Source organism: Trichechus manatus, unplaced genomic scaffold (genome assembly GCF_000243295.1).
Source record: "Trichechus manatus latirostris isolate Lorelei unplaced genomic scaffold, TriManLat1.0 scaffold00095, whole genome shotgun sequence".
NCBI classification, from domain to species: Eukaryota; Metazoa; Chordata; class Mammalia; order Sirenia; family Trichechidae; genus Trichechus; species Trichechus manatus.
Window position 1 is genome coordinate 4,354,961 of NW_004444031.1, and position 19,585 is coordinate 4,374,545.

Consider the following 19,585-nt stretch of genomic DNA (forward strand, 5'->3'; position numbering starts at 1 on the left):
GAGGCGGGCTCTCCCGCACCGCGGGCCTCAGCGTTTCTGCTCGCGGCGGTCCCGCGGTTTGGCCATGTCCTGGCGCCGCGCGGCTCTGGTGGGGACGCGGCTCGCCAGGAACGGGAGCAGCTTGGCTGGAGGGCTCGGCGGGACGGCGGGAGCTGCGGCCTCTGGGTACGGGGCGCGACGGGCAGGTCCTGCTGGTCGAGACACGGAGGCCTCGCGGGGGTCCGGGCACGATGGGCAAGAGAGTCCTTCCGCCGGCGCCGGGTGGCTCTGAGTTCTCCCAGGCGGAGGCCCTCGGAGGGCGACGGCGGCGGCGTCTTTTCCCCGGCGGCGGTCTGGGAGGCCCAGGAAGGGTGGGGAGACAGTGGCTGCTGCCGGCGCTGGGGAGGGTGCCCGAGTGGTGGTGTCGACTTGAGGATCCTGGATTCTCGGGCTGAAAGTGCTTGAGTCATTTTCGCTTGGACCCCACTGTGGGTTGCTAGATAAAACACAGGACTCCCAGTTAAATTAGAATTTCAGATAAACACGAGTAATTGTTTAGTCCGAATAAATCCCAAATATTGCACGGGACACACTTGGGCTAAAGGATTATTTGCTGTTCCTCTGAAATGCCTAGTCAGGCGTCCTGCATTTTTATTATCTCTGACTGGCAACCCTCTTACAGGACGTGAAGCTGACTCTCCTTTCTAAATGGCCAGGTCTTTGATCCTAGGAACTGTGACCAAGTTATTCATGTTGATGTTGCCTCCGGCTAGGCCGAGGACAGTGCTTTCCCCTTGGCTGCTCCGAGTGGCCTGGCTCCCATCTCCTCCCTTAACCACTGCGCTTCCATTCCTCTGTCTGGGAGTCTTCCTACTTGCTTGATCTGGGAACTCTTGATTAACCTTACAGCCCAAACTAGAGACCCCTTTAGAAGGCACTATGACTTGACAGCTTATTGAGGCCCCACTGTTTTTTTTGATCTGTGTTCCTGGGTTATATAGCACTGCGCCTACCTTCTACCTAACACATAGTAAGAGCTGCATGAATGTAGAATGACTCGTGCCTGCTTCATCCGTGTTGAAGTGAAATGTGTATTGTGCGCTTACTTCCTCCGTGGATGCCGCTTTCCTTAATAGGTGATAAAAGTTTATCAAGCTTAACTAGAAATTGAAGTGGAAGGGTAGGGTGCCTTCCTGAAACTTTCTATCTTTCCTTAGCAGGAAAGGGGGTGATATTTCAGAATGCGTACCCACCACCTTTCACTACCCAAGGAAACAGTCTCTTAACGAAAGTTCTGCTGGAAATTTTGTTTCAATAATAAATGCTGTAATAGATGGTTTGAAGTTGACAGTTAAATGCCAGACTTGAGTTGAAAAGGACTCATATGTTTTCTTACTTGGCAAACGAAATGGATTGCTGATTTATTCCACCAAGGCCCCTTGTTAGGTCCAGGCCAGCACCTCTTAACCTTTTCTTTCCCACCTTAGACTCCAGAAACTCAGCCTGCTTTTCTCTTAAAGCTACACCGTGCAGTCTCCTCCTAGGTTGGCTGCAGTTTCCTTAGTTCCCAACTCCTAACCTCTTCCTGAGATAAGCGCAGGCCTTTTTTGTTTGAAGGACTTCCTTGCTAATCTCTTGGGAAGTAAGGGATAATAAAGATTGTAAACACTGGGGAGTTGGAGGTTGAAGAAATGTTAAAATATTGGTTGCAGTTCCCATCTCCCTTTCTAACTCTTCCATGTTATTCCTAAGGTGACCATTGCTGTAGCTTCCCTATTCTGAGTTTTCACGTGGCACTGTATAGCGCAGATGCTCTTCATCCAAGGATGACGTGTACTGGAACAGGTCATTTAGAATGGAGTTGTTTAAAACAGGACTAAACTTTCATGCTATACAGGAGGAAGAAAAAAAAAAGTAAACATACAAAGCCATTTATTTTATATTTAACAACATTTAAGTTTTAAATACACTAACAGACAATGAATGAAGTGTTGGAGAATTTTTTTTTCTCAAAATTTGGCATTTGCAATGTAATCATTAAGAATAAGTTTTTTGAATATTTGAAGCTTCACTTCTTAATCCTACTTTATCCTTAGATACTTGAGTCATACTTTTGAAATATTTAAATTATTTTACAAGATTTGCAGTTTTACTCTGCAGTTAGTTTGTATCTTGATGTTGGATATTATTTGAACAATGTGTTAGGGACTGGCTGACCAAGAAAGATGAAATGGATGGGGAAAGGTTCTACAGGTAAGCAGAGAGATATGATGATGTTAAATGGGTCAGTTGGTCAGTTTTTTAGTGGGTATTTTCCTGTTACAATGTATGTTCCAGGTCCCAACAGCTGGGCTTTGCATAATAAATACTGAGGTAATGAGGATCCCTATAATTGTAAATAATAAGGTCAAACATTAGTCAACATTTCCTGTGTGTCAGGCACTGTTCTGCTTTCTGTATATCTACTCATTTAATCCTCACAAAACCCATTGAGATCCGAATGAGTCTTGTTCTCATTTTACAGGTTGGGAAATGTAGAGCCATGAACCATTGTGATTCCGACACGTTGTTATTAGCTGCCTTGAGTCAGCCCCAGACTCATGGCGACCATCTGTGTTGAAGAGTAGAACTGCTCTGTAGGGTTTTCTTGGCTGTAATCTTTTTTTTTTTAAATTGTGCTTTAAATGAAAGTTTACAGTTCAAGTTAGTTTCTTATACAAAACTTTATACACACACTGCTGTGTGACCCTAGTTGCACTCCCCATACTGTGACAGCACACTCCTCTTTTCCACCCCGGATTTCCCGTGTCCGTTCAACCAGCTCCTGTCCCTTTCTGTCTTCTCATCTCACCTCCAGACAGGAGCTGCCAATTTGGACTCATGTATCTACTTGAGCTAAGAAGCACACTCTTCATGAGTATCATGTTATGTCTTATAGTCCAGTCTAATCTTTGAAGAATTGGCTTCAGGAATGGTTTTAGTTTTGGGCTAACAGAGAGTCAGGGGGCCATGTCTTGCAGGTTCCCTCCAGTCTCAGACCATTCATTAAATCTGGTCTTTTTACTAGATTTTGAGTTCTGTACCCCACTTTTCTCCTGGTCCGTCAGGGACTCTCTGTTGTGTTCCCTGTCGGCGGGTCACTGGTGGTAGCCGGGCACCACCTAGCTCTTCTGGTCTCAGGCTGATGGAGTCTCTCTGGTTTATGTGGCCCTTTTGTCTCTTGGGCTAATATTTTCCTTGTGTCTTTGGTGGTCTTCCTTCTTTGCTCCAGGTGGGACCAATTGATGCATCTTAGATGGCTGCTTGCTAGCTTTTAAGACCCCAGACTTGGCTGTAATCTTTACAGAAGCAGATCACCAGGCCTTTTCTTCAGTGGAGCACTGCTGGGTTTAAACCACCAACCTAGTGGTTAGCAGTTGATTGCAGTCAGCTTGTACCCCACCCAGGCTCCTTTCAGATACCTTAGCTTCTTTAAAATCTTTGAGTATTCGTAGGCTTCATGCTTCACAGAGTGTTCATGGAGTTTTGGCATGTTCTAATAAGAACATGGAGACTATATTTTTAAACCAAAGGTCAGGTCATATGGCCAGTCAATATAGGACATAATACTTGAAATTTACAGATCCAAGTGAGTGATGTGGGAGACTAGGAAAAAATTTTCATAGCTCTTAACCACTGTGCCACCAGGACTCCATTTGAAATTTAGTGGTCATAAGTAAGAGTGTGTTAGGCTTTAAACATAGCAAATGTGTTTTTATCAAATAATGGTCATTGGGAGGCTAGTTAGATAAGCACACAGGCCCTTGTTGTTTTAGTAAACAAATATTTTGTAAACAGATATTTTGTACTGATAACAAAACTTTTTTCTATTTTGTTGGTTTGGGTATATGTTTGCACTTATATGCAAAACCCTAATAGTTTTCTTCAAATGGTATCTTTGGTGATAGTATCTTTAACGCTTAACTAAACTACATTGCTCTTTTTAATTCCTTTTAGGATGGGGAGTAACACGTCATCATCTTGGGGGAAGTCAGCAATTGCTCCTATGAACCAGATCCAAGTGAGTGATGGGGCAGACGAGTAAAAAATTTTCATCTGTGGGAAAAGAATTGTGTCTTATACAATCAGTATGCTCAGTATCCAAACTTGGCATCTCCGTAGTTCAGCAGATGATTTACTAAATTAATATATATTTTAAAAATCTTCTACCAAACTAATTCATATGAAAAGTCCCAGATCATTTTGGTAATCAAAATTTACATGCTTTACTATTAATGGAATCTTCACTCCCACTACATCCGATGTATGAGGTTGGTTGCTCCTTTTCATTATACTTACCTCAACTGCACAGTTGACACCAGGCAAGCTGCCTTTGACCAGAGATGCTATCTGATTCCAGCCTAGGCAGCTATTTAACAGCCTTTTCCTCTAACACAGAACCTAGCATGCAGTAAACCAAAAATCAAACCCATTGCCATCAAGTCTACTCAGACTTATGGTAACCCCATGTATTACAGAGCAGAAACTGCTTCATAGAGTTTTCTTGGCTGTAATCTTTATGGAAGCAGATCACCAGGCACCACTGGGTGAGTTTGAACCACCAACCTATAGGTTAGTAGATGAGTGCGAACGATTTGCACTGTCGAAGGACCTAGCATGCAGTAAACCAAAAAACCAAACCCATTGCCGTCGAGTCGATTCTGACTCATAGCGACCCTATAGGACAGAGTAGAGCTGCCCCATAGGGTTTCCAGGGCTGTAATCTTTACAGAAGCAGATTGCCACGTCTTTCTCCCTCAGAGCAGCTGCTGGGTTCAAACTGCTGACCTTTCGGTTAGCAGCCGAGAGCTTTAAACACTGTGCTGCCAGGGCTCCTTAGCATGCAGTACTCTATAAATGATCCTTCAGGGATACCATGCTGTACTGTATTCTCTTATTTTTTCTCTTTCACTGCAATACTCAGTTAATTCTGCCTGAGAAAATTTCTTTTATATGTGTTTTTCTCCTTTTGCAGGCTACAAGTCACATCCATTTTTTTTCTGACTAATATTATCCTCAGTTATATTTGATGATGAGGAATACAAATGATAGACTTCAATTTGAGCCCTGAATCATCAGACTTTCAAGCCCATACCTTTCCCACTGGGTTATGATATTTCTTTTCAAAAGGAAATACCTAGAGTTAAAGTGATTGTTTTGTTTCAGGAAACAATTTCAGATAATTGTGTGGTGATTTTCTCAAAAACATCATGTTCTTACTGTACGATGGCAAAAAAGCTTTTCCAAGACATAAACATTAACTATAAAGTAGTGGAATTGGACATGCTTGAATATGGAAACCAATTTCAAGACGCCCTTTTCAAAATGACTGGCGAAAGAACTGTGAGTATATTCTCTGTAGTACTGTTACCCTGAAATAGGTAAACGTGGATCATTCAGAACCTAGACCCTCGTGTTAGGAGTGAGCTGGACATTCTCAGAGGAGTTTGTATCGATAAAGAAGCATCAGATCTGGGAATCAGCTTCTTAGACTAGGAAACAGCAGAGTTAATTCTTTTTAAAGTTATCCTCATTTTGTGCGTGCGTGCTTGTGCGTGTACGTGCGTGTATGTGTTTTGCCTGGAAGGAGTGAGGTAATGGTGTTGTTTATGAACACTTACTTATGATTCTTTAAGGTCCTCTTGGAACTTTTCTCAAGATGAAAAATATAGACCATGGTCAGTCTTCAGTTACTGTACTAATAAGAGTGCTTTAGTGCTCCATATTTTTAGCTTTTCTGGTAGATTTAATACCCATAATACCCATAATCAGAAACATGTATAATGTTGCTATTTTCCTTTTTGTTTATATGTGCAAGGAAGAAGTTTATAGTGTGCTCTTCCCCCTTAGTAAAACAAATGTGAGAAAGAACTGCATAAACATGATAAATAATTAGAGAATATTTTATTTTACCTATTATATAGTATAAGGAGCCCTGGTAGTGCAGTGTGGTTAAAGTGCTTTGCTGCTAACTGAAAGGTCAGCAGTTTGAATCCACCAGCCGCTCCACGGGACAAAGATGTGGCAGTCTGCTTCCGTAAAGATTTACAGTCTTGGAAACCCTATGGGGCAGTTCTACTCTGTTCTGTAGGGTCTCTATGAGTCAGAATCGACTTGATGGCAAGGTTTGATTTTTTTTTTTTTTTTTCTGTTATATAGCATGTGGATCACTGGGTGGTGCAGATGGTTACACACTCGACTACCATCCAAAAGGCTGGCAGTTCGAACCCACGCAGAGGCACCTTGGAAGACAGGCCTGGTGAGCTGCTTCCAAAAGGTCATAGCCTTGAAAACCCTGTGAGCAGTTCTCTGTGCACATGGAGTTGCCATGAGTCAGAATCAACTCGATGGCACCTAACAACATTATGTAGCATAGTGATTAGGTGCAGGGGCTTTAGAGTCGGGTTGTCCTGGATCTGAATCCCAGCTCTGCCATTTATTATTGTTATGAACTTTAGCAAGTTCTTGTCCCTCAGTTTCCTCCAAATAGAGCCAGAAATATTACCTACCTCAAGGGTTGTAAAGATTTACGGAGATAATTTGTGAAAGAGCTGAGTGTGGTGCCCAGCTCATAAAAGTACCCAGTCCATGAGCATCTATTATTATTGTATGAAGTAGTCTTTTACTTCTGACACTAGGATGAGACCTAATCTATTATTGTTTATCCAACAGGTTCCAAGAATATTTGTCAATGGAACTTTTATTGGAGGTGCAATGGACACTCATAGGCTTCACAAAGAAGGAAAATTGCTTCCACTAGTTCATCAATGTTATTTAAAAAAAAGTAAGAGGAAAGAATTTTAGTGATGTAGGTGCTCATAACTTTGCTAGTAAAATATCAGTTCTTTAAAGTGATAATGCCTGATAATGACTTTTAAATGTTTGAAGATGTTTTAAATATATGAACTATCTTCACGAAAGACTAAGATGTAGAAAATAATGAATAGTAAATTCCTATAGAAACCTCATCTTCCTATTTGCCAATTCTTGAGCAAAAGAGATGGCATTTAAGACTGAAAACAGGAGTGGAGTTAAGTAGAAAATTTGTATCATTAGGAATTTATATATGAATTTTACAATTGAGAGCTAGGTGGTAGGTTAACATTTGCAATTCTTTACTTCCTGTAGTATATCTAAACTAGATAGGGATATCTCGTGGTGTATTGTGACAGGCCTTTATATTTTGTATTTCCCAAGCAATAGAAGTATATTAAATTTTTAAGAGAATGAAATTTATCTTAAAGAAACCAAATTATTCATTTAATGACTTAGTAGTTCCAGAGAGCAGAACTGTACCTACGGGCAAAAATTAAAAGGAGGCAGATTTCTGCATCATATGAGGATGAACTTGTTTTTTAAAATTATTATTGTACATTTTATCCATAAAATAATGTTTCTTACTTTCATTTCAGCAAAATCACTAATTATGTTGTTATGATCAGTAGTTTTACATAATTGTGCTCTGTTGACAATAAGGCCAAACTAGATTACTTTTCTTGAATATTGTTTTTTAAGTTATTATTATTTTTAATTTGGAGAAACTTTCTTCTGCTGAGACAGCAGTGATTAAAACTGTCAGTAAAATTCTTTTTTTTTTTTTACTTTTATTTATTTTATTGTTGAGAATATACACAGCAAAACATACACCAATTCAACATTTTCTGCATGTACAATTTAGGGACATTGATTACATTTTTCGAGTTGTGCAACCAGTCTCACCCTCTGTGTCTGATTTGTTCCTCCCCCATTAACATAAATGTACTATCCCCTAAAGTTCTATTTTTCAAGTTGTTGTTGTCAATTTGATCCCATATAGATAGTCTTAAAAGAGCATAATGCTCAAAGCAGACATTTTGTTACTAGTTAAGCGAGACTTATTTTTGGTTTTAAGAAGACTTCAGGGAATATTTTTGGTTTAAGGTTTAAAGATGATCTCAGGGCAATAGTTTCAGGGGCTTATTCAACCTTCATGGCTCCAGGAAGTCTGGAGTCCATGAGAATTTTAAATTTTGTTCGCATTTTACCCCTTTTGATCAGGATTCTTCTATAGACTCTGATTAAAACGTTCAGTAATGGTAGCTGGGCACCACGAGTTCTGGTCTCATGGCAAAGGAGGCAGTTGTTCATGGAGGCAATTAGCCAGACATTCCATATCCTCCTTTTATTCCTGATGCTCCTTCTTCCTCTGTTGCTCCAGGTGAATAAAGACCAGTTGTGGTGCCTTGGATGGCCACTTGCAAGCACTTAAGACCTCAGGCACTACACAATGAACTAGGAGGTAGAACAGAAGCATTAAACAAGTTATTAGGCCATTTAACTGGGATGTTCCATGAAACCATGACCCTAAACCTCCAAACTAGGAAACCAAATTCCGTGAGGTGTTTGGTTGTACATAAGAAGCCTTGGCCGCTACTCTCTCTCTTCTTTTTTTTTTTTGTTGTTAATGTATCTATCACACAACTTTTGTCAATTCAACTTTTTACAGGTGTACAACTTATTGATAGCAATTACGATAATCGGCTCTGCAACCCTACCCTTAATTGGTGTGATATTTCCATCACCGTTAACCCCCCTTTCCCCCTCCCTCTCGCCCTGGTATCCGCTAATAAACTCTGTTCTCTATACATTTGCCTTTTCTTGTCTTTTTATTTAAGTGAGGTCATTCAATATTTTGTGACTTTCTGCACTCAGCATATTTCTTTCAGCTCCATTCTTATTGTATAGCATGTATTAAAACTTCATTTCTCCTACTGGCTGAGTATTCCATTGTATCTATATACCAAGTTTTGTTTATCCATTCATCTGTTGGTAGCATTTAGGTTGTTTCCACCATTATTTGGCAATTGTGAATAGTGCTGCAGTGAACATTGGTATACAAGTGTCTGTCAGAGTCTCTGCTTTCAAGTCTTTTGGGTATATACCTAGGAGTGGAATTGCTGAGTCCTATGGTAGTTCTATTTTCACTTTTTTGAGGAACTGCCACACTGTTTTCCACAATGGCTGTACCATTTTGCATTCCCACCACCAATGGGTAAAGGTTCCAGTTTCCCCATATCCTTACCAACATTTGTTATTTTTTGTTTTTTTCATCTTAGCCACCCTAGTGGGAGTGAAATGGTATCTCATTGGGATTTTGATTTGCATCTCTCTGATGGTTAATGACACCGAGCATGTTTTCATGTGTTTGGTGGCCGTTTGAATGTCCTCTTTGTTGAAATGTTTATTCAAGCCCTTCACCGATTTTATGATTAGATTATTTGTCTTTTTGTTGTTTAGTTGTCGAAGTTTTATATATATATATTTTGGTTATTAGATTCTTGTCAGATATATGGTTTCCAAACATATTCTCCCAGTCAGTAGCTTGTCTTTTCACATTTTTGGTGAAGTCTTTTGATGAAGAAAAGTTTTTAATTTTTATGAGGTCCCATTTATTTATTTTGTCTTTTGCTGTTTGTGCTTTTGTTATTATGTTAGATAATCCATTGTTAAAAGCTAGGCCTGACAGTGTTGCCCCTGTTTTTTCTTCAGTTTGCACATTTAGTCCTTAATGCATTTTGAATTTGTTTCTGTGTGTGGTGTGAGGTATGGATCTTGTTTTTTTCCTTCATGTGGAAATCCAGATTTCCCAGCATCATTTATTGAAGAGTCTCTTCTTTCTCCATTGAATGCACTTAGCACCCTTGTCAAAAATCAGCTGACCACAGATGTGTGGGTTTATTTATGGACTCTCAATTCTATTCCATTGGTCTATGTGTCTATTATAACAGTACCAGGCTGTTTCGTTGTCCCTTGGTATCTGCCAGCGATTAGTTCCAGGACCCCCCACAGATACCAAAATCCACAGATGCTCATGTCCCTTTTATAAAATGGTGTAATATTTGCATATAACCTATGCATATCCTCCTGTATTCTTTAAATCATCTCTAGATTACTTACACCTAATGCAATATAAATGCTATGTTAATAGTTGCTATACTACACTGTTTAGGGAATACTGACAAGAAAAAAAAAATGTCTCTACATGTTCAGTACAGCTGCAACCATCCTAGGCCTAATTACATAGTACACGTCAACAACAACACATTTTTTTTTGGAATATTTTCTATCTGCATTTGTTTGAATCCATGGATGTGGAACCCGTGGATATGAAGGGCTGACTGTAGCTGTATAGTGTGTTTTAAAATCAGGAAACGTGAATCCTCCCACTTTGTTCTTCTCTTTCAACATTGCTTTATCTATTCAGGACCTCTTGCCATTCTATATAGAGTTGATGATTGGTTTTTCTATTTCTGTAAAGAAGGCTGTTGGAATTTTCGTCAGAACTGCGTTAGATCTATGGACTGCTTCGAGTAGTATTGACATCTTAACAATATTACATCTTCCAGTCCATGAACATGGAACATCTTTCCATTTATTTAAGGCTTTTTAAATCTCTTTCAGCAGTGTTTTATAGTTTTCATTTTTAAGTCCTTCATGTCCCTGGTTAGATATATTTCTAGGTATTTTATTCTCTTAGATGCTATTGTAAATGGAATTGTTTCCCTAATTTCCCTTTCAGATTTCTCACTGCTGGTGTATAGAAACCCCACAGATTTTTGTTGACCTTGTCCCCTGCAACTTTCCTAAATTCCTCTTCTGCTCTAGAAATTTTCTTGTGGACCCTTCAGGATTTGTGGATGAACTTTTGAAATAGTTCAGAAATGTACTTATGTTGTGAGGTGTGAAGAATTCTGACTTCCAGAATGTATTGAAAAACTATTGGAAATGTTTCATTAGTGATTCAGGTATTAGAGGTTTGACTTGATATTCCCTAAAGTAATTTTTGATGTAAGGTCATTTGTTTCCGCAGTTCTGTAACTGGGAATACTACTCTAACCGATTTTATTTCAGATAAGCTGAAGATTTACCCTATAGGTTGTCTTATTTTAGAATAAAGGAAAATATTTATGTACTTTATTAATCAAGTCATATCTCCAGCTGCCTATCAACAATAATTTTTTAAATGCCTACTTACAAAGCATTTTCCTAGTTGATCCACAGAGTCACACGGGAAGATCACCAGATGCAGAAAAGAGAAATTTCTTTCTCAGAAGTGGTAGGAAAATTAAGTGCTCCTGCTTTCTGGTCAAGGTAGACTAAGGGAATCTGAGGAAGTCATCAGTGACTTTCTTGGCCATTTGCCAACAATGATGCATCCTCCATAGTCTTATTAAACTGTGATTAGGAGACCCTGTTAAAGCAAGCATTTAGATGATTTTATTCCCATGTGATAATTTATTTAAGTTATAACAGTGGTATGGAACAGAGAATGGAATGCTCTTTAGTCCTTTTATTTTACATTATATTATGAAAAATTTTACATGCGTGCTGTTATAAAATCTGTTAGAAAATAGAGGAAGTCTCTTATGTGTGAGAAAAGTAAAATTGTAATTGTATGTCATCGTTTTCAATCATATTAGGTATCAAAGGTCCTCAAGGTGTAGAAGCAGTGACCAGGTGGTGCTGACTGTGAAAAAACTTTTTTTTATGAACTCTTCCTAGATTGGTAGGAGGGTGGGCGATGAATTCTTGACTATGGTTAGACCTTGAAGTAATTCAACATTAAGGAGAGAAACTCTATCAAAGCTCAAAAACTCCAAAGAAGGTAATATATTTAATTATCACTTATGGCTTTATTTAATACAGAAGAAAACTCTTCTGATGTCTTCCTCCTTTTCTCTGACCTTCTACTTTGCCAAGCATGATGTCCTTCTCCGGGGACTGGTCCCTCCTGATAACATGTCCAAAGTAAGTGAGAGGAAGTCTCACCATCCTTGCTTCTAAGGAGCATTCTGGCCGTACTTCTTCCAAGACAGATTTGTTCGTTCTTTTGGCAGTCCATGATATGTTCAATATTCTTTGCCAGTACCATAATCCAAAGGCAGCAATTCTTCCGTCTTCCTTGTTGATTGTCCAGCTTTCGCATGCATATCAGGCGATTGAAAATAGCATGGCTTGTGTCGGGAGCACCTTAATCCCAATGTGACATCTTTGCTTTTTAACACTTCAAAGAGGTCTTTCATAGCAGATTTGCTCAATGCAGTATGTCTTTTGGTTTCTTAACTGCTGCTTCCATGGGTGTGAATTGTGCATCCAAGTAAAATGAAATCCTTGACAACTTCAATATTTTCTCCATTTATCATGATGTTACTTACTGGTCCAGTTGTGAGGATTTTTGGTTTTATGTTGAGGTGTAATCCATACTGAAGGCTGTAGTGTTTGATCATCAGGAAGGGCTTCCAGTCCTCTTTGCTTTCTGCAGGTAAGGTTGTGTTATATGCACGTTGCCGTTGTTAATGAGTCTTTCTCTAATCCTGATGCTGCATTCTTCTTCATGTAGTCCAGCTTCTGGGATTATTTGCTCAGCATACAGATGGAATAAGTGTGGTGAAATGACGTAACCCTGATGCACACATTTCCTGATTTTAAACCATGCAATATCTCCTTGTTCTGTTTAAACAACTGCCTCTTGGACTATGTACAGGTTCTGCATGAGCACAATTAGAAGTGTTCTGGAATTCCCGTTCTTCCCACATTTCATCATAATACTTTGTCTTCTCGAGTTGCCTTTGAATCCTCGGTTCACCTCAAGTTCAAGACCAAACTAAAACAAAACCCATTGCCATTGAGTTGATTCTAACTCATAGGGACATTATAGGACGGAGTAAAACTGCCTCGTAGGGTTTCCAAGGAGCAGCAGGTGGATTCAGAATGCCGACCTTTCGTTATAGCAGTCAAGCTCTTAACCACTGTGCCAGATTTTGTTACGTTTTTAAGGTAACCAGTAAAAAGACTAGAAAAGAGTGCCTGTTTTCCACACTTGTAGGGGAGAAAAATGAGGGGGGAAAATATCACTCAGTCACAAGATGATAAGGAGAAAATAGAACAGACAGAATCAAATAAGTTGGCAGAAATACAATAAAAGTTACAGCAAATACAAATTGGCTATGAAAAGTATTTTTCAGGCTTGATTTAAAAAAAATTCAGCAATATGTGTTTACAAGAGACACACGTAAAATGTTTTTAAAACGAACACAGAATGGTTGAAAGTGAAAGGATAGAAAAAGATATTCCGGACAAATGCAACTGAAATAAACCTGGTTATAGTAGAAGAAAGCATACTGTAAGGTAGTAAGCACTTCTAGAGGTAGAGGTTATTGAAAAAATTCAGCAGAAAGGTATAATGATTTTTTTAAATTTTATTGTGCTTTACATGAAAGTTTACAATGCAAAGTAGTTTTTCATTCAAAAATTTATACACAAATTGTTTGTTACATTGTTTGCAGTCCCTGCAATGTGTCAACACTGTGCTTTCCATCCTGGGTTCCCTGTGTCCATTCATCCTGTTTTCCTGTTCCTTCTGCCTTCTCGTCTTTGCTTTTGGATAGGTGTTGCCCACTTGGTCTCATATACTTAAGAAGCACGTTCTTCACCTGTTATTGTTTTATAGGCCTGTCTAATCTTTGGCTGAAAAGTGGACTTCGGGAGTGGCTACAGTTCTGAGTTAGCAGGGTGTCGGGGGGCCACAGTCTTGGGAGTTCCAGTCTCTGTCAGACCAGTAAGTTTGGTCTTTTTTGCGAATTTGAATTTTGTTCTACATTTTTCTCCCACTCTGTCTGGGACCCACTATTGTGGTCCCTGTCAGAGTGGTTGGTAGTGGTAGCCGGGCACCATCTCGTTCTGGACTCAGGTTGGTAGAGGCTGTGGTTCATGTGGTCCATTAGTCCTTTGGCCTAGTATTTTCCTTGTGTTTTTGGTTTTCTTCATTTTCCTTTGCTCCAAATGGGATGGGAGCAATAGATGTATTTTAGATGGAGAAAGGTATAGTGATTTTAAGCTTGTATTAACTAGTAACATTTCCAAATATGTAAAACAAAAATGGACAGAACTACAAAAGACAAATGACAGAGACATCATTATAGTGGGAGATATTAATGTATCTCTCAGTAATTGATAGAAAATATCAGTAAACCTATAGAAGATTTAAGTAACAATAAGCTTGATGTAATGATCATGTATAGACTGCTACACCCAAGATTTGGAGAAAATACGTGTTCAAGCACACAGTAAACATTTATAAAAATTGATTATACTCAATGCTGTATAGCAAATCTCAACAAATTTTAAGAAGCTAAGAAAAAGAGTAAATCCGAAGAATGCAGAACATAGAAAATTTTAACAAAATTTAAGAAACTAGAAAAAGAACAAGAAATCCAAAGCAGAAAACAGAATAAAGAGCAGAAATTAATGAATTTAGGAAACAGAGATCATGGACGTATCCAAGAATTGGTTCTTTAAAAAAGATTAATAAAATTGCTTGTACAGGAGAGAGAAGATAATTCATTTAACAGATATTGAGCACATCAGATGCACCAGACCCAGTTCTAGAAGGAAAGAAGACTGAATTCAGAGCACAAGAGGAGGGGAGGGCCTCTGGATAAACAGGGTCACTTAATCCATCATTACAGGAGTAAAGGCAGAAAGCTAGGTTGGGAAATTTGGAGGCAAGAAGACAAGGAATTTCCCCTCTGGTTGTTCATATATATATTTTAAATATGAGGCAAGGTCATCAGTTTTGTGATGAATGGGGGAAAACTGTTGGAGATTTATGGAGAGAGGAGTGAAAATAGTAATTTTGGAGATAAAAACATGGAGAGAGATACATAGATACATGCAACAACAAAAAAGTAAAGTTACCCATAATTGCACCATCCACGTATCACCACTCCCAACAGCTTAGTGTATATGCAGTTAAATCTTGGGTTAATTTATCCTGATTTTTTCATTCACATATTTGAAAAGAATAATTATAAAGTAACCATAAATGGTATTTTCAGTGAATATAGCAAGACAATTTCTAGACATTACCTGTGAAAAGTAGGTAGCTTAATCTCTTGGGACTTCAGATTCCTTAAGAAATATGGATACCATCTAATTTTAGGATTTATATTGAGGAATGGAGGTAATATATGTAAATCACCCAGCATCATACCTAACATAGGAGTACATACTCAATTTGTGATGGTTATTTACCATAATGGCTCTGAAATGTGGTTTTCTTGTGAACCCATCAGGGTTTTCCATAGTCCATAGCTGGCTAGCTAAGATTTGGGGGTGCAGGGGGAGTAGCTGGGTTTTCATGTTGTCTTAGATGTTGATTTCCATTTTTTCTACTTTCTCATACCTTACTTAGCCTAGCCTGTTGCCTTTAACTTGATTCTGACTCATAGCGACTTTACAAGACAGAGTAGAACTGCCCCATAGTTTCCAAGCCATCTTTACGGAGGCTGATTGCGACATCTTTCTCCTGAGGGGCGGCTAGTGGGTTCGAACTGCTGACCTCTTGGTAAGTAGCCCAGTACTTAACCACTGTGTCACTAGGGCTCCTTCTCCCATACTTACAGCTGGGTAAAAGTATAATATAAAGCAAAACTAAGAGGAGGTATAGTTGTTTCAGCAGCTCTGATTTACTTCAAGAATCATAAGCTAGAAAGAATGGTGATGATTCTGTTTTTTCCCCCACTCTATTTCAAGATTCGAAATGAAAGAACTGTTTGCTGGAGTCTATTAATATTAAAAAAGCCACTGCTTTTTTCATTTTATCATTAGATATTACATAAAAATACCTAATATAAAAAACATCTGAGCAACTTTCTTGGGCAGATTTTGAGATGTTTTGTTAAAATTTTTAAAATCTAGTTTTCTTCATCTATGAAGAAATGTATAGTTTGCTATCTTCCTATCTCATTATAATTTTTGACCCTATCTTTAAATAGAAAATTGAAAAATCAACCAGAAGTTTTGGTGGGTATATCCTTATGTGACTTGCTCTCACCCTTTTGCATTATCCACAGCTCAGATTTCACAGTTTTTCAGAAAAGCTTTATGGAAATTCAGAGAGAAAAGAAACTTTAATGAATTGGGCCTGAAGCATTTTTTAATTTCAGTAGTTACTTTTTTTAGCATTAAAATGATGGCTTTTCCCAAAGGCAATTTCGAGTAGATTAATCTTTTCACAAAATAATCCTGCTTTAAACCTCCTTTAGAATTTGCATTTCATTTCAATTTTCCTGATCCTATAACTGAATTCCATTGGAAACTAATCCCCAACAACAAATATTTTAACTGCTTAAACATACTCATATACAATTAGAGACATTAAATGGATGTTAATTAAGCTTTCACTTTATCTTATTCAAATATTCTAACAGGTTAATTACTAAGGGCCTTAGATTTCGTAAATCATGTTATAACCTTAAATTCATATTTCTTGAAAGAAATAAACACAGTTATTTGATACGCATAGTTTATTTTATACACCTATGAATTTCTATAGTATCAATACAGATGATCAGAAACAGTTCACATTGTGCCCACCTGCACTCCATGTCTAAAATGATTTATTCAGTGTGGTATTTTGCAAGGCTGGAAAGGAGAGAAAGTCAAGGTTCCACAGTATCAGTGAAAACTTTTATCTTGAAATAAATTTAATACGTTAGTATAGTCACCCATTTCCTATCAGAAAACAGCAAAATTACATTTTTAGGTGTATTATATACAGAGAAAACTTGGAAGACTTGCCAAAGCATCAGTTTATCAACAGATGTAGGAACCCCTCCCATCTTTTTGAGGTCCTTTGAAATGAAATAAACTTGTTATAAATCAAACTTTATATACCTTTAAGCACCAGTTTGACAATTTAAAGTTCTCTTTCAGGTTTGTAAAATATTCGTCCTTTGAAAGGCAAAGTGAATTCTAAAAATGTAAATGTAATTAAACAAATCTTGGCCTGGATGCTTTTTATTGCAGAAGTCCCAATGTTTTACTACTATGTTCACTTCTTTGAATGAATTTGTTTATAGGATTGAGACAAAATATTTGCCTTTTGTCTTGAAAAATTCCTATACAAAATTAATCATTTTTGGAACTGTACAACTGTATGTTCCACCTGTAATGTTAAATGTACAAGTTGGTCCTTGGAGGTCATGTTATAAAGTCCAGCTTCTTGGATAATTTGTTATTATACAAAACAATGAAAAACCTTAAAACTACCAAAAATATTACTGATGTTAACAATCATGTACGATAACATATTGGTGTGCCCAGATCAGCCTGTCAATGGGTGCTTAAACTGTTAATGTACAATCAGATTTTAAAACTTATTAGTTCTAAAATTTCCATTCATTATATTCTAAAAATTCTAAAAGACCTTTTGAGTTCTGTACTTCAGAAACACTAGAACACTATTAAGGCATTAATTAATGAACAGACCCCATGGAAAGTAACTAATGTATGCCTGTATTGGAGTGCTAGTCATATTTTAAGGCAGTCAAAAGGTTCATTTTTTTTTTTTTCACTTTAAGGCTCTTGCATATTTAAATTTTATTCTATGTAATCTATATAGACATTGTTCTATGTAATGTAAATATTCATCAAGTGGTCAATTTTGGAAAGCAGAGTCTTTTTATAAAGCAAATGGGCAGTTTAGAAATAGTTTGTAATACTCTCCCTAATCCTGATTTTTTTTTTTGTTTAGATGATTTCATATATCATAATTTGGCCATGTATGGATTCTCAAAGTTTACATTTGCAAATAAAGCCTAACAAGTAGCTTAAAGAGAAGTTTCAATAGAACGTTAGTATTAACATACCACCCATTATTTGCGGTAATGCGATATATAAAGGCTTTAACTTCACTCACTACCCTTACAATCCAAGTATTCATTAAGTGAAAACACGGAGAAATGAAGCTAATTTAGTATTTATTTTGTTCAAGCACAGATTCTGATGACTTCTAAAAGTGTAGAAATTTAAATATGCTTTCAAATTAAAAATTAAGTATCACTTGTTTATAAAATTAATATGATGCATGGCAATGCTAAATCAAATAGAAGCAAGGGAAAAAAATAATCAGAAAGTTAACTTTTGTATATTCTCATTGTATTTACAAACTCATTTGCATTGAAAATAATCACCTTAATTTCAGTAATAGATTTCTTAAATTGTGCTTTAAGTTTACAGTTCATTAGTTTCTCACACAAAAACGTATACACACATTGTTACGTGACCCTAGTTGCTCTCCCTATAATGTGACAGCACACTCTTCCTTTTCACCCCAGATTTCCCATGTCCATTCAGCCTGCTGCTGTCCCTTTTTGCCTTCTCATCTCACCTCTGGACAGGACTGCACATTTAGTCTCATGTATCTACTTGAGCTAGGAAGCACTCTTCACGAGTACCATTTTATATCTTATAGTCCAGTCTAATCTATGTCTCAAGAGTTGGCTTTGGGAATGGTTCTGGGCTGAGAGTCCGGGGGTCATGTCTTCCAGGGTCAGTAATAGAATTTTGCAACATAACTCCTCTAGTTTATGTTTCTTTACCTCTTTCCAATATAATTTGGCATTTTTGAAATTTAGAAAAATGTGTTATTTTATTCAAACAGTATGCTTAGCTATATTATTAGTTTTCTACATGAAAAATATTACTATAGAATTGCCTTTTTAATTTTCAAAAAAGTTGACCAGTTTAAAAAAAATGTTGAATGTGCATACAAGTTATTTATAAGACCCTTAATCCTACACACCATGTACATATAAGCTCAGTGAACTATTTAGTAGACCAAAGATGCTGACAATAGTCTTTAAAATTATGGAATGATGAGCATTGAGACATGCTATTTTTCTAAGAGTACTTACATAGTAGAGCAGTTCTCTTCTCAGATACAGGTAAGTACATGTGTAATTGCAAATGAAGACTGAATAACTGCAAACAAAGGTTGAATAACTGACCTTACTCAACAGGCCACAAAATTTATGGAAATATCTAATACGAAAGGTACATAATGTAACTTGATTTGGGGAGAGAATGTATTGATTCAACTGTTTTTCCTAAAGACCTGCTCATGTTAATTAAATAATAATATAACCTTAAATCTATATGGAACAAACAGTAATCTGCAAATGTCCTAACATCCCAAACCTAATTTTTATTACCCAGATGCAACAGGACTAGAAAAAGAGACAAAAATGTCAGAAGACAGGAAAAGAGAGGTATAAAAGCAATCTTCCAACAAACAAGAGATCAGGGAGCATGTGATAAATACTAAATAAAATGAATATAGTAAATAGAACTGATTTCATAGCTTAACCTATCTTTTTTCTTCTAATTCTTCCTTGTGCATGTTTACATTAAGGCTATATGACATTTTTCTAGACATATCAAATCACCACATACCTGTGGTATATGAGACTAGAATTTTTCATTTTACCTATTGTAAGGGAGTCACCAAGAAATTTGGATTTGTGCCAAATTAAGTTCAAAAAGAGATTACAATGACTTAGCTTTTAATTATCGTTTAGATGTAGCTTTACTGTGCTTTTAAAGCTATTTCTCACCTAATTGCCAGGCCCTAAAATTTATTCAGTTCTGATTTATCTTTCCAAACAAATTTTATGTGTTTTTTTAAAACAAAATCTCAGAACATGACGGGGGAGAAAAAGCCTAATACAATGGTGTTTGATCATTT

The 19,585-nt window shown here is 37.4% G+C and overlaps 1 protein-coding gene across 1 annotated transcript; it reads left to right on the forward strand.

Annotated features, from left to right (window-relative positions):
• The first annotated feature begins 21 nt into the window (after positions 1 to 21).
• Positions 22 to 6,984, forward strand: GLRX2 (glutaredoxin 2). The gene is made up of 4 exons (XM_004382553.3): positions 22 to 165; positions 3,976 to 4,039; positions 5,185 to 5,361; positions 6,691 to 6,984. Exons 1-4 carry the CDS (start codon positions 65 to 67, stop codon positions 6,820 to 6,822), a joined length of 474 nt encoding a protein of 157 aa, XP_004382610.1. The 5' UTR covers positions 22 to 64; the 3' UTR covers positions 6,823 to 6,984.
• Positions 6,985 to 19,585: the final 12,601 nt, after the last annotated feature.